The 21,246-nt window shown below is 37.4% G+C and overlaps 1 protein-coding gene across 1 annotated transcript in view; it reads left to right on the forward strand.

Annotated features, from left to right (window-relative positions):
• Positions 1-18,732, forward strand: part of LOC140232989 (leucine-rich PPR motif-containing protein, mitochondrial-like) — a 56,604-nt gene extending 37,872 nt beyond the window's left edge. Inside the window, exons 22-37 of the mRNA XM_072313098.1 lie at positions 1,062-1,147; positions 2,470-2,674; positions 3,589-3,713; positions 4,480-4,586; positions 6,035-6,194; positions 7,127-7,284; positions 8,178-8,234; positions 10,165-10,301; positions 10,924-11,009; positions 11,624-11,813; positions 12,459-12,586; positions 13,072-13,184; positions 13,870-13,947; positions 14,774-14,864; positions 15,643-15,785; positions 16,401-18,732. Of these exons, the coding sequence (XP_072169199.1) occupies positions 1,062-1,147; positions 2,470-2,674; positions 3,589-3,713; positions 4,480-4,586; positions 6,035-6,194; positions 7,127-7,284; positions 8,178-8,234; positions 10,165-10,301; positions 10,924-11,009; positions 11,624-11,813; positions 12,459-12,586; positions 13,072-13,184; positions 13,870-13,947; positions 14,774-14,864; positions 15,643-15,785; positions 16,401-16,487 (1,951 nt within the window). The 3' untranslated portion in view covers positions 16,488-18,732. The remainder of the gene's footprint in view (positions 1-1,061; positions 1,148-2,469; positions 2,675-3,588; positions 3,714-4,479; positions 4,587-6,034; positions 6,195-7,126; positions 7,285-8,177; positions 8,235-10,164; positions 10,302-10,923; positions 11,010-11,623; positions 11,814-12,458; positions 12,587-13,071; positions 13,185-13,869; positions 13,948-14,773; positions 14,865-15,642; positions 15,786-16,400) is intronic.
• The last annotated feature ends 2,514 nt before the right edge of the window (positions 18,733-21,246 follow it).

The following is a 21,246-nucleotide window of genomic DNA, read 5'->3' on the forward strand; positions in this document are numbered from 1 at the left end:
GCTTCTCTTCTGAGGTGATGGGGTGGGATGCCTGCTAGCACAGGGAGCTGGTGGGTAAGAGTTGGTTTCAGGCAGCCTGTGATGGTGCGGAGAGCAGAGTTGAGTTGGGTGTCCACTCTCTTGGTATGGCAGCTACGCCCCCAGGCAGAGACACAGTATTCCGCTGGAGCGTGACAAGGGCGAGGGCGGTGGAGCAGAGGGTGGTAAAATCAGCTCCCCAGTCATGGCCGCATAGTCTGCGTAGAAGGCACACTCTGGCAGATGCTTTCCCAGCTACATTCAGTGCATGGTGACGGAAGGTGAGTGAGCGGTCGAGTTTCACTCCGAGGTCAGTTGGAGTAGCACAGAATGGAAGATTGGTTCCTTGAAGTTTGACATGGAGTTGGCGGTCTGCTTCCTTGTTGTTTAGGTGGAACACAGAAGAGATGGTCTTTTGTGCATTAAGTTTTAGCCGCCATTGGTGGTAGTAGGTCTGCAGAGTCTGCATATCTTGGGTGAGAGTGTTCAGCTTCTTCAAAGGAGTTTGATGTGGAGAGAATAGCCAGGTCATCAGCGTAGGCATATTTAGAGCTGCTGATGTGGGGGATATCTGCTGTGTACAGGTTGAAGAGTGCCGGTGCAAGAACCGAGCCTTGGGGGACGCCGTTCTTGAGGGTCCTAGTTCTGCTGGATGCGCCGTCAATGATTACTTTGAAGCAGCGGTCTGTAATGATGTTTGTGATGGCTTGGACCATCTGTCTGTCTTGTAGTGCTTGATGGAGCTTGAGGGTAAGTCCTCGATGCCAGACTGTGTCGTAGGCAGATGAGAGGTCAATAAATACAGCTCCACATTTTGATGTAATGTTCTTTCCGTATTAATGCGCTAAGAAATGTCAGTATTAAGCACTATACAAGTGTTATTTATTATTATTATTATTTTGATTCACCACATCATGAAAACCATTTATACACTACAGCTCCATATCAATTAAGTCCACAGCTTAAGTTATACTGAAGGCAGATATTTGGCAGTAATCAACTTTATTCTGGAGCTCTTTATCCTTGGCCATTTTTGTGTGCAGGAGCAAGTTTGACCCCAATTTTAAGCTCGATGTGGCCAAGTATCGTTATCTGATCACATCACTGGCCAAGGAGAACAGGTTGCCAGGTGAGTGTCAGATTTCTAGTGAAAGACAATTTGTTCAACAAGAATGACAAGAAAAAGTTGCCATATTGGCCTTGGTACTGATATGATGAGATTCTTACAGATGAGTTAATGAAGTCATTCAAGAAAACAGTAAGACCTCATGGAGACTCTGACAGCTGCATCTATTTTCTATATTCTAAAATACAAACGTCACTGAAATATTTTCCAGGTTCACATAGCACTTTCATGACTGATTTCATTTAGCATTCATATGTGAATGATAATGTCTGATACTAGGAAGTAATAGGAATACACTGCATTATTTTTGGGAAGATGGTCATCTTCAAGATGTCACAAAGTGAAGTGTAAGTTATCGGTTGATATTTCACATTATTACCTATACGAGGTAGTTTTGCGAGGCAATTACAGTTGTTATTTTGCAGGGTCGGGAGTTGAGCGGGCGATATTAGAGCATATTACGAGCATCCGGGGTTTTACATATACAGTGGGCTCCCGTTATAACGAAATCCTCGGGACCGGCAGTTATTCTTTCGTCATATCGGAATTTTGTTATAACCGAACAAATAAACGATAGAAATACATAGAGTGGATGACATTGCAGCCCAAATTTTTACTTCGTTATAACCAGAATTTTGTTATAACCGCGTGTTCGTTATAACGGGAGTGCACTGTAAAACAGGGAGGTGGGAAGAGAGATTCCACTCCTTCTCTTCCCACCTCATGTAAACATTCCGATCGACCACGAAGAGAAAACATTCAAGGACGTCGCTGCGTGTCGATTACACACACCGCAGAAGAACGCCGATAAATCAACTCACACAAGGTCGACCACTTCCACTAGTTCCAGCAGCACGACGCGTCAAACAATGACTAACTGCACAGTGACCATCAGTTATTACAACTCTCCAAATTGAAACAGAAGCAAAAATAAAGTGTAAAAGCGTTCAGATGTTTGAAGTTCGCCTGTTACAACTACATATGTATCTTTGAAGTTGGAGTTGAATGATATACATTGATGAACAATTTTTTTCAATTATTCGACGTGTTGGTGATGATCTACAGGTAGTCAAATGTGGCTTGATATCATAGTGTATAGCTGTATTCACATATTTTCTTAATTTACCTAGGGGATAGGTAATAATTATGATATTGACTGGCCTTGAGGGAGATACCAGATAAATATTGCCCGCACTGAAAGAATATTGCCCTCGTCTTCGACTCGGGCAATATTCTTTCAGTTTGGGCAATATTTTCTGGTATCTCCCTCGAGGCCAGTCAATATTATATAAATGTATCACTGCACTTCATGGTCTGACCCTCAGATGCCCTGGACATGGTGCAGGAGATTAAAGAGCTGGCTGTAGAGACTGACCGCATGGAGAAACAAGTCTTCCACATGCTGAATGACCTAGCACAAGCTGGCCTGTCTGAGGAGGTAGAGCGTCTCTTTGAGACCCTAGTGGAAGTGGGGATAGTGAAGCCAAACAACAACCTCTTAGGACCTGTGGTCATGGCTTTTATCAACAGGTCAGTAGTACTGGTTTTTAGTGAAGGACAGTATGTCTGGTATCCTTCAAGATGTTACGTGTACATGTATAATCACTGTTTGTCACCAAGAGATCAATCTTAGGATTTTAGGTGAAGGAGAGAGTCGTTTATGTGATGTGACTTGAATTACTGGACTTGTTGAAAATGAGTGATGTTGTTTTTACAAACAGATACATTCCTTGAGAGTTCATAGATAAGTTGTATGATGTCTTGCTCTAAAGAGTACTGGAAAGACAAAGTTAGGGAGATTAACTTGCAGCCTTCAGTCTCTATTCCCTTCTCTCTATATTTCAAAAAAGGGAATGCGTGGAAGTCAAAGTTGACTCTTAAAGGTACTGTTTACCATTGGGAGCAGTGGTTTAAAAATTGTTTGAGTCATCACTTTTGATGCATATGTGTAGGTCAGTTGTATCACAAAACATTCTACCACATAAATATTTCGCAATAAAGCTAAGATATAAGGAGATATCACTATTTTTCTCAATAAACTGTAACTGTAGATGTTTTAGTCTAAAAACAAGTGTATTATAATTATTGTTCACATTTTGTATATCTAACAATACTTAACATTGATTATACGGATTAACATTATTACATTGGTTGTTTCTATCCCTAACTCGCATTCAGAACTATTTTGAAGCGCTAAAGTGAGCTTTTATTTCATCTGCAAATGGTAAATGATAATGGCAAATGGTAAATAATAATGGTAAATAATAGCTTATATTTACACTCTCAAGTTTAAACATTTAAGTAATCTCACTTGATTTAAGTGAGATTTAAGTAATCTCACTTACTGTAGTTTTACAGATCACTGTTAACATAAAATTCTATGATCCTGATCACTCAATTTCTGTCTTACTGTTGTCATATGACCACTCTGTATTGGTGTAAAGGAACGACATGACGGGAGCCTTGACATGCATCCGAGACTGTCAGGCCAAGTATAATATCATGCCTCACTTTCAAGATCTTCTTGTCAAACTGGTAGAGTCTGGAGAAACTGATCAGCTTCAAGCAGGTGAGTCCTCCTGTTAGCATTATTCTGCCTTTTGACAGCACTATCTTTCCTTTTGATAGCATCATTTTACCATGTGATAGTATCATTCTGCCTTGTTATATATCATTCTACTTTGTGATAGTATCATTCTAATTTGTGATAACATCATTCTGCCTTGTGAATGATGTTATCATCCTTGTAATAGCATCATTTGACCTTGTGATAGCATAATTCTACGTCGTGACAGCATCATTCTTGCCATTGTGCATCAAAGGTACTCAGCTGCATCAAATGAAGCCTCCTGAAATGTTGTATTACCTTTCGAAATCATTGTACTGACATTGTCAATTGTTTTGGAGTAAACACGTAAAAAGAGGTATTGTGATGTACAAAATTATCTGAAATCCCCTTATGTAATGCATCTCCTTCTCAGCATAGTTTATATCGTCTGTTGAGAATGAGAAGGGCGTTAAGTGGTCGTGAACACTATGGGTTTAGTGGCAACTTAACGCCCTTATCATTCTCAACCGACGATATGTAATATAATATAAAATCACAAATTGCACCATAAAGAACAACACCTCCCAATACATGTTTTGAGACATAGAGTAATATGCTAAGATGTTACATATTGTACATTGCCGACAGTTTGACTTTTGCCAAAATCTTTATAGTTACCGTCTAACTCTAGTGAAGATGACTTGTAAGCAAGTGGTGTGAAAGGAAGAAATCAAGAAATAATGAGAGATGTTTAGTCAATGATGTGATTGGTTTCATCTGTTGGCAGCCATGGACTTTGCCAGTCAGCAGCATGGAGACATCAACATGCTGTATGATCTCATCTTTGCCTTCTGTACTACAGCTAAGTACAAGGAGGCCATGAAGCTGATTGAGGTGAGTGAGCTGTGGTCCTATCCTAGCTGTGGTCCTATCCTAGCAGCCTCAGGCTATCACTATGAACAAACCAACCTGGGCAGACTCTCAGTGCTTTACTGGAATAGTTCATTATCCATACAGATATACTCAACTATGAATGAATTATTATTTCGTTATTACGTTATTTCTGGTTCAGAAAAAGGCCTTGCGGGTTATAAATCGAGCACAATTTTTTGATCACACTGATGAATTGTTTGTTTCAAGTAAATTGTTAAAAATTTCTGATTTGTATTTATATCATGTTGGAATTTTCATGTATAAGTTGAATACTGGTGACCTTCCTAGTATATTTTCCTCAATATTTGTGAAAAACAGTGATATTCATACTTACCCTACAAGACACAGTGAATCCTATCATTTTTCTCCTGTTCGTACAGTTTTAGCCCTTAAGACAATTACATCTACCGGCCCTTCTTTCTGGAATGAGTTAGATTCGGTTCGGTTGCACTCAAGTTCTTTAAGCTCCTTTAAGAAAAATCTCAAAGCCAATTTTCTAAAATCCTATGTTTAATTATTTTGCCGTAATCACTTGAATTTTTTTTTTTTTTTTTTTTTTTTGCATATACTCAAATGATGCCTCGCTCGGATGACTTCATTAGTTTGATCAACTTGCTACTTTTCTTAGCATTTATACCATAAGTTAATCATAAACATTATATACTATACCTTGTACATCCCGTAAACATTGTAATATTCTCGATATTTTGAATTTTGCATGTTACGTCACTTCTGACATTGATATACTGTACTAAAACCTATGTTATATTTTTGGAGCCCACATTCTACAAGCTTTGCTTTTTAGTGGGTTCCTCATATTACACGCCAATTATATGTCCTTATACATTTGTGCATTATTGGTTCAAACTGACCATTGTGTGTAAAACATTTCTGCTTCAAATCAAATGGAATATAAAACTTGTATGAAATGTGGAATATGGAACATGAATTAAAAAAAAAAAAAAAAATGTCCATTTGTTTAGTTCTGCTTATGACTGCAATTTCATTGAATGATGCATGCCTGCAAAGGTGTATGTAGCCAGCAGGATAGCTTTTCAGAATATATTAGCAGTTCTTTGTGTGTCTTTGTCACATGAAGATATGTGATGACATAAAGTCTGCCTGTCTGCCAGGGCATGATTAAGCTTGTGAAGGTTAAGGGTCAAAGCCAAATTTGGAACCGTCATAGTTTTAAAACATGTCACAAAATTCACTCAAGTGGGTGTAATTTGAAGTCATGATAGTGGAAGTTCATTTACATATTAATGTGCAAGCTGTACAAGAGTCGGGAGTAAAGGAGCAATGCTATGCTGCATCCTGCCTGTGATGGTATAGAATATATTATGTGATACTCTAGTGAGGCTTGGGCAAGTCATGATTTCACAAGATTATATAACTTCCTCTCCCAGACCCCAGGCATGATTGCTAAGAACCGTCGGCTGCAATGGTATGCTGAACGCTGCATCGGAGCCAACATGGTGGAATCCCTCGAGCAGCTGACATCGATGACCAGGGATCTCTATGCCTGTGACCGAGACCAAATGTACTTCTATCTCATCCAGTTACACAGTAAGTGTTGTCTTACCATGGCTTCTAACTAACTGAGATCAAAGTTCATAAAGTAATACATTACTGTCTTGATTGAAAATGCAGCAAAATGTAGATTGAGTGCTTTGAAAAAGGTATTACCAAACTCGAGCTGAAAATGAATTTTCAAAATTGATGAAAAAACACTGTCTGTTTGTGAGAGGGTAAGAATTAATTAGCTGCTGAATCTATCGGTAAGCACATTATTGTGTAACTGAGTGGACAAATGGATGTGTAAATGACTTTAGAAAAACTGTTGTACTTTCTTCATAATTGACCAGACATGGATGAATGGAATGTATGAGTGAATGGGATGGCCTACATTGGTAATACACAGTCCATCCTTCTAAATTAAGTGTCAAGTTGTGATAGTGAGAAAGCTTTGATAGAAGTGCTTTGGCAAAGAAGCTGTAGAAAGACACAGACCTGTGTACCTTGTGAGTTTTCAAAAATGTATAAACACACAATAGGGCAGTAGAAGCTTGGGGAATCAGCATTCACTTCTCATGATACTTCTAATGTCATCGATATCTCCTTAAAAATATAGCTTTTTCTTATGTATAAGACAGAACTAAAGAAAGGAAAATGAATGTAAAGCACATAGAGAATCTTCTAGGTTACTATGTGCTATATAAATGCAAATTATTATTATTAATATTACTATTATTATTATATTTATTATCATTATTATTATTATTGTTATTATTATTATCATTATTATTATTATTATTATTATTATTATTATTATTATTGTTGTTGTTGTTATTATTATTATTATTATTATTATTATTATTATTATTATTATTATTATTATTATTATTATTATCATTATCATTATCATTATTATATTTTGTTGCTGGCTGTAGCTTGGTATTCTCTTTCTGTGATTGACATTGTCTTCTTTCATCTCCCAGCACGAAATGGTGATGTGGACAAATGTCTCCAGGTTTGGACCACCATGCAGGAAGAAGGAGTAGTTCCCAGAGATAGAACATTACGTTACCTTGCTAACGTTCTTCGTTCCTTCAACCGACCTGTCCCTTTTGAGGTTCCTCAACTTACTCCAGAGCAGGTTAGATGAAAGCAAAGTGTCATTTACATTCCTTCTGTCAGAGGATGTGACATATTTTTAAAAGTGCTCACAGAGCTTTCCCTAAACAAACATGCATTTGCATGTGTGAGGTGATGAATTTTATGAATTTTGAAGGGGGTGTGTCCCAAACAACTGATCTTCAAAAAAAATGAATGAATAAAGCAAAAAAAAAGAAAAAAAAAAAGAAAAAAAGGTGTCAGGCTCTTTGAGTAAGATATTTCAACTTTAGAGTAAACAGATAGTAGACTTCCATATTGAAATTTGCAATGAAATTCTCTGAGACTCGAAGATTGCCTACAACTGCAAGAATTATGCCATGGCACTAATTGATAGCTACATTTAATGTCCCATGTGCATAATGAAGATCCTTGATTTGAAGGTTGGGTTAATTAACTTGTTACAAGTTGTGTGTGTTTGGTAAAGCAACATCCAAAATAAACAACATGACAATTTCAATTCATGCAATTTCTATGCAAACTTGGTTTTCATGATATTCTGGGATACAATGTATAAGATCAAATGTGAACTAATAAAATACTGGTTGATTACAAGCAAAAGTGAATATCTACTTAATATCTTGTAAAGATGTCATATTTTCTTACAGTAGGGTAATGCTGCAACCCACAGGTTTTTTACAGCCTCCTGTTTTGTATATGTGTATGACAATTTTTGTATTGTGGCAATCTTATACTAATACTTTTATAACTGTAATGATTAATGTATCTACGTGTAGTTAGGACATATGAATTAGCTAAGTACTGGATCGCTAAGGCAGAAAAATCCACAAATTCTGTGAATATAAGATATTTCAACAAAATGGCATTTTGCAGTAAAAAACATAATTTTTTCCATGCTATTATATTTTGTTTTAGCTCAAGAATGAAGACCTGAGTTTTGTTGACAAAGTGACACACATACTGAAATCTGGGGTAAGTTTGAGACTCAATTTCTTTTTCGCCATCATGATCAACGTACAATCAATGTTCAATATCAAAACACTAAGGGAAACACAAACATCGCACCATTAAAATAAAAAAAAAATTACACCAGAATACATCTGCCCCCCCCCCCCCCACAGAAGAAAGCAGTAACTGCATATCTGCTGAGCTGAGATAAATGTGATTTTGTGTTTTTTGCAGATTCTTTAAAAACACAGAAACATTCAAAAATAATTTTGTGGTATGATTATGCACCATACCTAGTTGTCTAACAATACCTAGGAAAAAATTATGTTTCCGTTATTTTTTAAATTTTATTTAGGAAAATGTAGTTACTGTGGTGACTCACCCTTGATTCTGGGTAGTTTCCCCACGGAAAAAAGCAGTAACGACACTCGGTCTACAGATGGCCAGGAGTCTGCTGTTTTCCCCATGGAAAAAAGCAGTAACTGCACATGTCACATGACCATAGTGAGGAGAATTGTTACCACCACCAGCTTATTAAGTTCTTCTACCTTCTGGTTAGTCTAGATCTATAAGATCTAGGACATAACGTTAGACCTAGACTAGGTCTTGTCACTTCTAGGAATGAATGGCATTCTGTGTAACACAACAGTAAGGTAATTGAAGTGCCTGGCCTGGTCCCTGGACTAGACTATAAAGTATCTCTTCATCTGAGATCCTAGTCGAACTCTGATGTTACACTTAGACTACAGATCTATGCCCAATGTTAGTGCTAGACCGAGATCTAACGTTAGATTCCTGACATTTTGTCTAACACTGTTAAACAGTTAACTCTGACTCTGTAACATTAGATCTGGTATGCAGTAGACCTACGTTAGATCTAGACTAGTGTATTAATACTAGTGCTCATCTCCCTTCAAAATTTCTACTCATAATTTCAGCTCACCTTGATTTTCTGGTTCTGGTCAAAGCCATGGCCACTTTCCTCTGCAATTCATGATAGATTTGCAGGCATGCCTGGACCGCAGAAATTTTTCAGTCACTGTGTGACTGCATGGTTAATTAGCTCTGTCACTCAGACTGTACCAGACCTGTACTATGCAAGTGATGACTAGACTGTGATGTGATGAATTCTGCAGTGCTATGCAGTGTTGTAAGCATGCTGCAAAATTTATGCGCATGCAGCACACGTATTCTGCACTCTGAGTGTGCTCAGTATGCCAGCTTTGCTAGTCTCCAGAAAGAAACTTTTTTCTACAACTTGTCATATGATTCCCTGCGGGCAGAGTCAAGTTACTGGTGAAACAATCTTTTTATATCTACTCCCCTAAATTATAGAAGAAACTGCTGTTTATATTGTTTTAAAAAATTGATAGAATTTAAAAAAAAAAAAGGTATTAGGAAAAAAAGATATACAGGAAGGACTACAGAGTCTGAATGATTAGACTAAATTGTTAGTTACTGCTTTCTTCCGTAGGTGTTGTTAGTTACTGCTTTCTTCCGTGGGGAAACTTGCAAAGTTGAATCAACTGGATGCAGTTACTGCTTTTTGCAAAAGTGAAAAATTGCATTTTTGGTCACTCTCATTTTTTTTTTTTTCAAAACTGACCTATTCACACTAAAGAGCATTGGGTAAACTATTCATTTTTACAAAATAGTAAAAATTCATAAAAATGTCAGTTACTGCTTTTTTTCCGTGGGGGGGGGGGGGGGGGGGGGGGGCAGACATAACTACACAGTACACTGACAGTAAGCATTATGCTTTATACCAGCATGTTATTTCCTGCTACCTTACCAGACATCCATGGCAATGACAAATGTAATACTGTGCAGATTGTTCTGTCTTTTTTTTTTTGAAAGTAAAAGTTAGATATGTCAGAGTGTCACCCTCTGCTTCTAGAGTCTAATTGTAGAAGACTAGCAGGTTCCCAGCTTTGTGTATCATTTCTTCTTGCAGAATCTAGATGGTGCTATAACCCTGTTGAAGGAAAAGTTGTCTGGTGGAGAGAAAGTTGAGTTTGCCACATTTGACAAGGTCATGCTTGAGATTCTGAAGCTTGGCAATATTGAAGATGCTCTTGCAGTCCAGACAATGTGAGTATATCAACAGAACATCACCACCTATCTCAGCCTTGGAAAATCCTGTATGTATTCTTGTCCCCAATGATTTTACTGAATGGTAACTCCAATTGATTTCTGATTAAAGGCATAATTTACCATTTGCAGATGAAACAAAAACCCAGCATTTGTGCTTCAAAATAGTTCTAAAATGTGAGTTAGGGTTAGAAACAACAATGTAAAAATTCTAATCAGTATAATGGATGTTAAATATTGTTGAATATACAAAATGTGAACATTAGTTATGATGAAAATGTTTCCAGACTAAACCGCCTACATTTATGATTTATTGAGAAAAACAGTGATATCTCCATTTATTTTAGGATTTATTGCAAAATTCTTATAAGTTAGGATGTTTTGTGATACAAGTGACCTACACATATGCATCAAATGTGATATCTTGAACATTTTTTAAATCACTGCTTCCAAAGGTAAACAGGACCTTTAAGTCTTAATGAGCTGTGTTCACTATTGTATTCTAGTGGCTACAGACTTTAGGAGTAATATAGCGGGATTATAGTGTCTATTGTACTTGTTTACCTTGATCTGGTATCTGACATTACCAATATTGAGATACTGTATCTTCATCTTCTTACAGGGCGGAGTCCGCGGCGAACTACAAACCTTCTCCAAATGTTATGAACAAACTGATGATAGAATACATCAGGAGGGGAGACATTCAAAGTAAGTAATTTTAATTTTATTTGTCAAATCTCTGCAGAAGAAGCTTTCTGCGAGACATTTCCACAGAACCAGTGATGTTTATTGGAACAGAAACTCAAAAAGCTATATGTATGTATGTCCACAATATAGGAGTGTTTGCTAGGAGAGATGGCCATATAATTCCCCTAGTGGTCTTTTCACTCATGAAAAAATAAGTTATTTGGGATTTTGTTCATGTGATCACAGCAGTAATGAAACTTATCCCAAATATTAATATGATGCATTAATTACCTGGCAACAATGATCAAACCACAATATCATCAATATTGATTGACATGGAATAAAGATGACACTAGAAAATGAGTCAGTACAATCTTGAAAAGCAGAGGGTGATAAGAGAACCAAAAGAAACAAATTAAAAAGGAAAGGGACAATGAAGTTGCTTCAAGTTTTAATTGTGCAGTTAAGAGTAGGACTCTTGTACTAAATGAAAAAGAAAAGGAGAAATGTTTTAAACATCTGTATTGATTACTTGTTTGATGTAATTTCAACTACATTAAAAGAAACTACCAGAATGTAGGTTTTGTCTGATATGACTGCTGTGACGACATGCTTCTTAATATGACTTCAATAAGGTGCTGAGAATGCTTTTGACCAGCTGTTGGAGAGTGATTTGGTGAGGCCGTCTGGACTACGACTGCTGTGTGAGAAATACCAACAGGATGGAGATGTGGACAAGCTTCTCTCACTCAAGGACAAATTTGAAACCAAGACTTCTATGCAGTTTCCATTTTCCAAGGCTGTGCTGGGGGCATATGCTGTCAAGTAAGTTTAAAGTACCCAAACTGTACGAGACTAGGAGACCAGACTAAGAAAATTAATCAACAGTGGTTGCAATGCTTGTCCTTCCATTTTAGTCTGCTGGTAAAATACGTAGGTAAAAACATTAGGCAGGTCTGTAAAGTCTTGTATGTTGAGACATTCTTCATGCCATTTGACTGTAGACCATGCTCTCTTGGGTTATGTCACTGGAGTTCTGTACATCACATTAAAGAGAAGTATGCTTAGAGGATAACACAGGTAGTCATGCCATGCTCAGGATTTCCTTCTTAGGTAGTTATGAAGGAAATTCTCATCAACTTTCAACTTCAGTATGAAGTAGTAAACTCTATTGCAGATAATGAGGGATAAATTAAAATTACTTTGTGGTACATATGTACGGTTATGCTGCAGTGTTCATGTGTTCGACACTTCACTTCAAAATTGCCTTAAAAACTATCCATTTAAGAAATTGCTTTTTTTTTTAAAGAAAGTTTGAGTTACTAAATTTTGGAAAAATGTTTGATATGTCCTGCATAGTCAGACACAAAATGAATATTAAGCCACTTTGTTTCTCTGAGTTGGTAATTAGAATTGATTTAGATGTGTGCTTCTTGTTAAAGGGACAAATGATTTTCCTCTGTTGATTAGGAATGACATCAGCAGTGCACTCCATTACATTGAGAGGGAGATTCAGGTAGAAAGCGGCAAGACAAGACGGATTGGATTGAGGTCATTCTTTCGAAAAGTGATTCAGAAGAACTTACCACTCGATGAAGGTATGTGATATATTCTCTTTGGATTTAAACACAACCACTGTTGTGAGATGGAAGATTGTGTAAATGAAGTTTTTATAGTCACCTGAATGCTTTTCTTCTTCAAAGGGTTTGATGGGTCGTTACCATGGAGATAAGTAGTTATCAGAAGCTGTTGAATCTGATGTGATGATGGAGAGAGAGAGGGGATGTCGTACCTCAAAGAATGGAGCGTTTGTGTGCTTGGTGATCAGGATGCCTAGAAGACGCCAGGAGTAGTCTAATGGCTTCTTATCTGTAGAACTTAGTCTGCATAGACCTTTGACTAACCAGCAGAACCAGACAATAGAGCAGAAAATATTTATGTGTTCACAGAGGAACACTGGTATTGATAGGTTGAGCATCTTGACATGTAGAAATGTTACCTGACACAGTATGGAGAGTCTGTACACATGAAGTCCTGTGAGTCATGCCCTGTATTGTGAGAATGTTTTACTGTTATCTCACAGTGTACAGCATGGTAGACCGTTTCTCTGCCCAGGAGGTGGATGGGCCAGCTTGGCAGCTTCTCTATGCCCAGCTGGACAGTATGAACCTGGAGGAGGCCAAGGCAGTGGTTGAGGTGAGTAACACCCCCCCCCCCCCCCCACCTCATTCTCCCGTAATGGCCTTAGCATGCCTGTATTCTTGTGATCACATCATGTCATTGAAAGAAGTGTGAGCGGACTTATGTCATAATATGTTATGTTCTTGTAGTCTAGCAATTATTACACAATGATACTCTTATTCCTTTGTACTGATAACATGGGATAGAGAAGTAAGCTGATTATTTTCTACACATATCTCTGTGTCACGTTGGTAGTTTATTAAGTGGAGTACCCGGTAGTCCGTAGGTGGTGATTAATCTGTCAAATGTTACTTTAAACCATACAAACCACTTGGGATAAGCATTTAGCACTAATTATAACAGATGTGATGTATTACTCAGGTAATGTTAGACTATGCTCATGTACTGTATATTACAATGTTTTGCCAAAATGAGACATTTCAAGACACAATCATCAAGGTTTGGGACTGTGTAATGAAGTTTTTCACTGTCACGTCCTTCCTATTTGAGTAGTTAATCTTTTACCTTACAAACTATGATTGTTGAGATACTGTTGAAAGCTGAGAAAGATTAAACATTGTAAAGACATTTGTGCATATCAGTGAAACGTTTGTATGTGTGAGGGAGTTGACCATAAATGCAAGATGATATAAAATTTCTTCTTGTCTTTATTTCATATTTGTGCTATCATGCTGTTCAGAGATACCCGGTCATCAAGGAAAGATCCACAGGATTTATTGGTTACATCATAGAGCTCATGGATTCTGATGCTGATGTGGTAAATCTTTTTCAGCTTTTCAGCTCTTTTCATCATTCTTCTCCCTTATCAAATATAAGTGTTAATTGTTTCTTATTTGATTATTGTGTTGAAAAGGTTTCAGATCAAATTGTCCCAATTTTTATTCATTTGTCTCCCTTTTTGTCTTTGAGTGGGGGTTATGTGTACAAATGTAACATGCTGATCATGAGTTATGACCCATTTTGGTAACTACTACTAGTATGTCTGAAGGAAATGATTTTGAACTACTTAGTGCAAAATGAATTGTTGCATACACAACGTTAGCAGAATAGTGTGTAAGAGAGAATGCCTTATGGGCCTTTTCAGTCAACCATACACACTGGTCTTTGACATGAAAGCTAAATTTGATGAAAACCACCGCAGTGCGAAACTTTCATGATTGTTATTTTTTCTTATACCACCACTTTATTTTACATGACACACCATCATAATTTATTACTGTATACACCGAATATTTCGCGAGGTTTTTATTTTCGCAAATTTCGTGAGTCAAGTGCTATTCACGAAATTAAAGACACACAAAAATAATGACTCTGATCCTGATGTGAATGTGACGCACACGTATGCATTTCTCTGTACAGGGCTGTTCTTCACGATTGCGAATGTAGTCACTCGTGAAATTGAAATCCAGATACGCGAAAATTTAGACTCGCTAAATATATGGCGTATATAGTATTCATTTTCTTTTTAAGATACATTGATGGCTGTCAATGTTTTCATAATTTACCCATAGAGATTTTACACATTTTCTCTTGCCCTTATACATTTTATCAATTATTTCTTTTCCTTTTTTTTTTTTTGACAGGTAAAAAAGGTTGAACTTGTGCTTGATGTGACCAAAGATCAGAAGTATTTGGACAGAGCCAAGGTGTACTTCTATTTGCTCAGGGCTCATGGTAAGTTGGAGTAAGACTCTCCACAGATTTTAAATACAGTTGTTCAGCTATAGATTACCATGTTTTCATTACATTTTCTTTGTAATTCATGTACTGGATCCTTTTGAATCACACCTGACTGATTACCTCATACTGTGTTAGTTGATTTTCAGAAATATGTTAACAGTGGTCAGATGTAGTCTGATTCAAACCACAAGCTTATGTTCAATTCTAATGAAAAAAAAAAATAGTTGTACAAACTTTATATGGAAAGTGAGTCAACAAAGTTTTTTCCTAACTCCATGATATAAATGCATATCTGTTTAATCTGCCTCACACCTACATTGCAATATTGATATATAGATCCAACTCAAGAGCTGGTGATATGTGAACCTACAATGTGTAGGTAGAATTAACTCTGATTTCATACTGCTATGAACATGATGAGAGACATAATGTCACTCCCTCACAGACATTAGTATGCCTTGTCTGTGTGAACCATAGTGATGTAATGATGATTAGTTTTACTCATGGTTAAAGGACAAGAGGCTGGGTTAGGGATTCCATTCCAACACTGTTAGGCAAACACAATTCCTTGCATGACATGGCCATGAACACACAGAAGCCTGACACTTTGCTATGGAAACAGAGAAGCTTAAGATTATCTGGATTACTTGGAGGATATTTGTCACTTTCTCAATCAAACACAATACAATACTCCAATAGTTTTAAGACTAACATATATACATGTATATAATTATATGTATGTCCTTTTTATAAATGATAACTCTTCCGTCAGTGATGAAGAATGACCATGAAGGAGGTCTCATGGTCAAGCAGCGGATGGAGGAAGAAGGGTTGCCGGTCAGTGAGTTCATGCTAAAGCGACTGGCTCTGCTGTTGAGGAAAAACAACCAAGCCATCCCGTATGAAGAACCACCAGTGAGTAACTATTGATAAAAAGACAAGCATTGTCATTTTCAGTATTGTTGGTGATAGGTCCCCCCTTGTACATTATGTTATCAGACTTTGCATTCCACAGCTCACAATTAAGATATTTATTTTGTAAAGTTGACCAGTAGTGTCTTTTCATAATTCTATTTTTACATGTAAGTTTGTAAGTGGTCAAGGGTTGTACATATATGCAAATGAATGAAGGTGATAGGCTTGCAAACTTTCCCTAAAGTCATGGTAACTGTTTACAGCTGAAATAATTTTGTAATTTGTGTTGAAATGACAGCAAATGTTATGGTGAAAATAATTTGTATCTTTACTGATCTGTATTTTTTATTTGTTTCTTCTTTATTAAAGAAAGGAAGGGATGGTGTGAATACAGAGGGTTGCTATAGTTAAGGGTTTGAACAGTTTTTCACTGAAGCATGAGATTTAAAAACAAGGCAAAGCTGTGCACTTAAGCATGTCAAGAAGTCTGCTAATGTGGGATTAATAGGTGGCATGCTGGACGGATTTTAGTTTAGTTTTTCTTTTTGTTACTATTAGTTTACTTATATTGTTTTTATTCCAATTCTGTCACACACATTTCTTTTGACTGCACAGAACTCTCTGTCATTTTACCGCGAGAAGCTGAGAGTGGAGATGAAAGATAACTTGCCAGAGATCCAAGTCACTGAGGAGGAAAGCTGATGGAATCCAAGATATGCTCTGAACTTTCACGGATGTATCATTCTCACCAGTAGAACTCTTCTGTTGTCTTGGTGACTATATCCAGCACTGTCAGGGAAGATTATGAGACTGTTTGGATTGTGGATATGTTGTCCACAGGTTGACATTAGCTTTGCTGCTGCAGGGTCTGGGCATTGTTTGTGATGCCTGTAATGGATGCTTGTGCAACTTTCTGTAGAAGTGTATGAGAAGAATGACAGCTGTGCAAAGTATGGCTGATGAGATGATTGACGTTTCTCATTATATAACCTTGTCAAAGTGACAGAGAAACTCATTCTAAAAATTATTGTTTCAGAGATATTAAAGTGATGGAGTGCTTTTCAACCATCCAGTTATTTCCCAAACTAAATCAGATGACATAGTCAACACCACTCTCTCATTTATGTCTCTCTGTTTTTTATTATGTTTTTCTGTCAAATTAAGCAACCTTTAGTGATTGATCTTATGTTTATGTAAATCAGAAGAAATAAAAAGAAATATCAAGTACACTGGTTTGTGACATCTAATTTACATCACACATGCATGCCAGGACCGTTGGATGCAATGTTGACACAGACTCTGTTAGAACTACTAAGATAACATTTGAATGTGCAGAGAAGTGCTTTGTGAGCCTTCATATTATCCTTTCCCTTTTTGTACGGGTTCTACCAGATATGTTTTATTGACTCAATTGGCAGAAATTCACTCAAAAACAGAAGATCTGTCTTTGATCAAATGGTTATGTGGCATTTGTGAGAAATATGACAAACTAGAAAATGTACATTGAAATTTGTAAGCATTTCTCTGGTATGTAATCTACCTTGTCAAATATACTGAATTACATGAAACCTCTATCAAATTACCTTTTTAAATGGGAATAACCACATTTGACTATGAAGATTGTTACACATTGTTACCTGTCATAGTCTAGTTTGGATAATAGACAGAGTTGTGGTCATTGTGAAAATGTCCTTCAAGAATGAAACATATCAGAATAATAACACACAATGTACAGCATACTAGTATATAACAGTATGCTGAACCAGATCTTCAAGACACAATGGAAGACATTTTTTTCCCGTGTTCTGTTTCATTCAGGGCCTCAAGAGTCAATTTTAAAGGCTTGGAAGGAAATTAAGAAACCTTCAGATGTTCCATTGATTCAAGGGGACTACACTGTTACAGTTGTTTGTCCTGCAAATACATTAACCTTGTTCAGGGTAAGTCCCAAGTATACTCGGGCAGGTGTCTATGGGAAATGCATGTTGTAGCAAAATCAGCCCATCCTCAACGGGTCAAGTATTGTCATCTCTGCTTAAAGTTGCAATGTGGATCATTCCTAGATACAGGAACCTTGTCATAATGAGGTCAGATATAGCCAGATACCTGATATAACAAGGTAATTCTGCAGTTCCCATTCCTGTTACATTTTTTTTTTTTAATCCCTGATACAGTGGACTCCTGTTATAACAAAGTCCTTGGGACTGGCTGTTTTCTTTCATTATATCGAAATTTCATTATAACCCAACAAATAAATAATACAAATACACAGTGTGGATAACGTTGTGGCCTGAATTTTTACTTCGCTGTAACTGGAATTTCATTAAAACCATGTTTGTTATAATGGGAGTGCACTGTATAGCAAGATTCTCAAGGAAACTCCAGTGGACCCAACCAGCTCATTATAATGAGTTTCCCCTGTACCAAGTTTTGAAAAAAAAACAACCTATAACAGTTAATTTATATCAAACACAATGGTGATATGGTGCTTACAGTTTTCACATTGACTGATGTAGGGAAAAACTTGGGGGAAATAAAACAGTTTGACATTCATTCCTGTGAAATACAGTTTGTATGTTCTGGAATAGACTACTTTAACTGTAAAAACATTTTACTTCCCTATTTACCATGATGTCAAATGAATTGCAACCTGTGTGTCATATGTTACTGTTAAGTCACCATGTTGTAAGCTAACAGCATGGAACACCTGCCTTCTTCTCAGTCACTGGTACCAGGCTTAACTCAAGAGAGCAGCAGCAGTGCACCTATTTGTTTGTTACTTTCTGTAAGTTATATTTTAAGAGTTTTACCCAGTGGTGTTAAACAGTGGGTTTGTCTGAGATAAAAATGAGAAAGACCGCATTCAATTATGTTATGAGAATGTATTCCTGAACCTCAAGATTTACCGAGCATCATTTGCATATATTTAATAGATTGGCAAACTGAATATGCAGAATATCATGAAAATCTTGTTCCTCATTTGCTTATTCATTGTCACCAGACCTGAAATGATTGAGAGATAGTGAGAATGGGAATTGCATTAAGTTGACCTTGCATAAGTCAAATAATCGCCTAAGTCAAAGGTCATTTCAAGTCCTCATCTCGTTATAAGTTGAATTTTCTCTAAGTCAAAGCAACATTTATTTCGTCAGTCCAAATAGATTCGACTTAGGCAAGGTTGACTGTAATGTAATACAAAATGTGCAAGTCTCTGTGGAACACAGCAATTTTCTAATTTTGTCTTTTTTATTGAGCCCACCGGGGTGAGGGGAGACTAAGGGATCGCCTGCGGCGTCTGTCCGTCCGTCATCCGTCCGTTCGTCGTCCGTCTGTCCGTCCGTCGTCTGTCCGTAACGCTACAAAAACTTCAATAACTCTTTACTCTGGGCTTCAATTGCAATCAAACTTCGAGGGAAGAGGGGTCATACAAAGTTTCACATTATACCATATATGAAGGTCACCTCAAGGTCAAAGCTCACAGGCAGGGGTCAATGAACTTTTAGAGCCCAATGTTAAGTTTTTATGGCGCATTTCTATTATGGGTCATAACTTTTGATCCATAGGTCCGTTTGTGACTAAACTTGGATGGTAGATGTCCCTTGGAGAGTGGATGATCACCACAAGGTCAAAAGTCACAAGCAGGGGTCAGCGAACTTTTCGAGCCCAATGTTAAGTTTTTATGGCGCATTTCTATTATGGGTCATAGCTTTTGATCCATAGGTCCGTTTGTGACTAAACTTGGATGGTAGATGTCCCTTGGGGAGTGGATGGTCACCACAAGATCAATGGTCACAAGCATGGGTCAACAAACTCTTAGAGCCCAATGTTAAGTTTTTTTTGCGCGTTTCTATTATGGGTCATAACTTTTGATCCATAGGTCCGTTTGTGACCAAACTTGGATGGTAGATGGCACGTTTCTTTTTTGCCATAAACTTTTACCCTTTTATATCTCTTTTTATCTGTTATATCCCATTCGCGTACAATTTCTCGTACGCGAATGGGCGAGACACATTATGGCACTTGCCTTGTGTTGTGGTATGCCCTACTCTCAACAATTGATATAACTGTAGTTACAGTTAATCCAGTAATATATTGATATGACTTCTGCAATAATGAACCTAGGCATTAGTAGATTGGCTGAAATCACACTGGGACTTGTATGGAGCTCCTGCTTGCATGATGTTAACTAACCCAAGGTGATTTTCTTTCTCTCTTTTACTCCATTTGTCTCACACACATGCACACACATTCTTTTTCATTTGTATTCAATTCCATTAGAATAAAACAAGGACATGCAAGAGTACAGCTTAGACTAAATAACTTACAGAGTTCACATATTTATAAAATCTTTAATCTTAGAGTAAGTAAATTGGGGACTGTAGTATCAAATTTGTTTGTGGCAGGTGTGGGGGTGCCCTGTGTAGGGGAAGGGGGACCAAATAAGGGCCCCAATTTTTGATTTTCATCACCTTGAAAACCCATCATCACCTTGAAAACCCATGAATAAAGTTTCACCAAATCTGGGAGGAGGGAAGCCAGAATGAGGACCAATAACATGTTTTTCTGTTCTTGAAAACACATCATCAAACTTATCCCAAATCTTGGCAGGCACTATCGCAAGGATGATGGAATGTATATTTGCACACATCCCCCTACCCCCCCCTTTTTTTTTTACTGGCAAACCACCCCCCCCCCCCCCCAAAAAAAAAAAAAAAACAAAAAAAAACGGGGGGGGGGCAGAAACCCAAATAAGAAAATCTTTAACAAATCTATGTAAAACCAGACATGTTCGTCTGTAAGTGCATTTATTCAGTTATATATGTCATGTCCGATCTAGTCTCCCCTTTCGGGTGGGGGGGGGGGGGGGGAGTGGGGGTGGTTGACAAAAGTGAATTTTCACATTTTTTGTTGATTCTCCTTGAAAACACATGGTCAATTAATGTTGGGTCCAGGATTAACCTAGGGGCAGGAGTTTAGGTGGGTTGCAGAATCTTGAGGCAGAATTCCCTGGAGAATGTTATAGCTCTTAAATTTTAATTGTGCTTTGTTTTGCAAATGTACTACATGTAGATGTAAAATTTTGTGTCATTCATAGAGCCAAAATGTGCATTTTTGGACCCATAGTTTCTATAATTTTCTAATCATCTGAAAAGTTGGAAGACATTTGTGAACACCAATCCCCACAAGACGAGCTAAGGGATGTATCGTCAGGCTCCATCCCCTCCTCTGCTGCTAGTTACTCCTCGAAAAGAAACAAATACAATGTACGAGTTAGATGTGGATTAGAATGAGACCCTCCCTCTTTTTGTCGATAGTAATTCAGGGTTGATGTTATGGGAGCACTTACGAAGCTTCGATATTTGGCTACATAAGGAAAGAAGAGCAAAAAGTCTTGTCTAGTACCATATTACATCAACAGTGTATGCTAAGGAATCAAAGTGTAGCGACGAGGGCTAGTAAA

This window comes from Diadema setosum, chromosome 1 (genome assembly GCF_964275005.1).
Source record: "Diadema setosum chromosome 1, eeDiaSeto1, whole genome shotgun sequence".
NCBI lineage: Eukaryota > Metazoa > Echinodermata > Echinoidea > Diadematoida > Diadematidae > Diadema > Diadema setosum.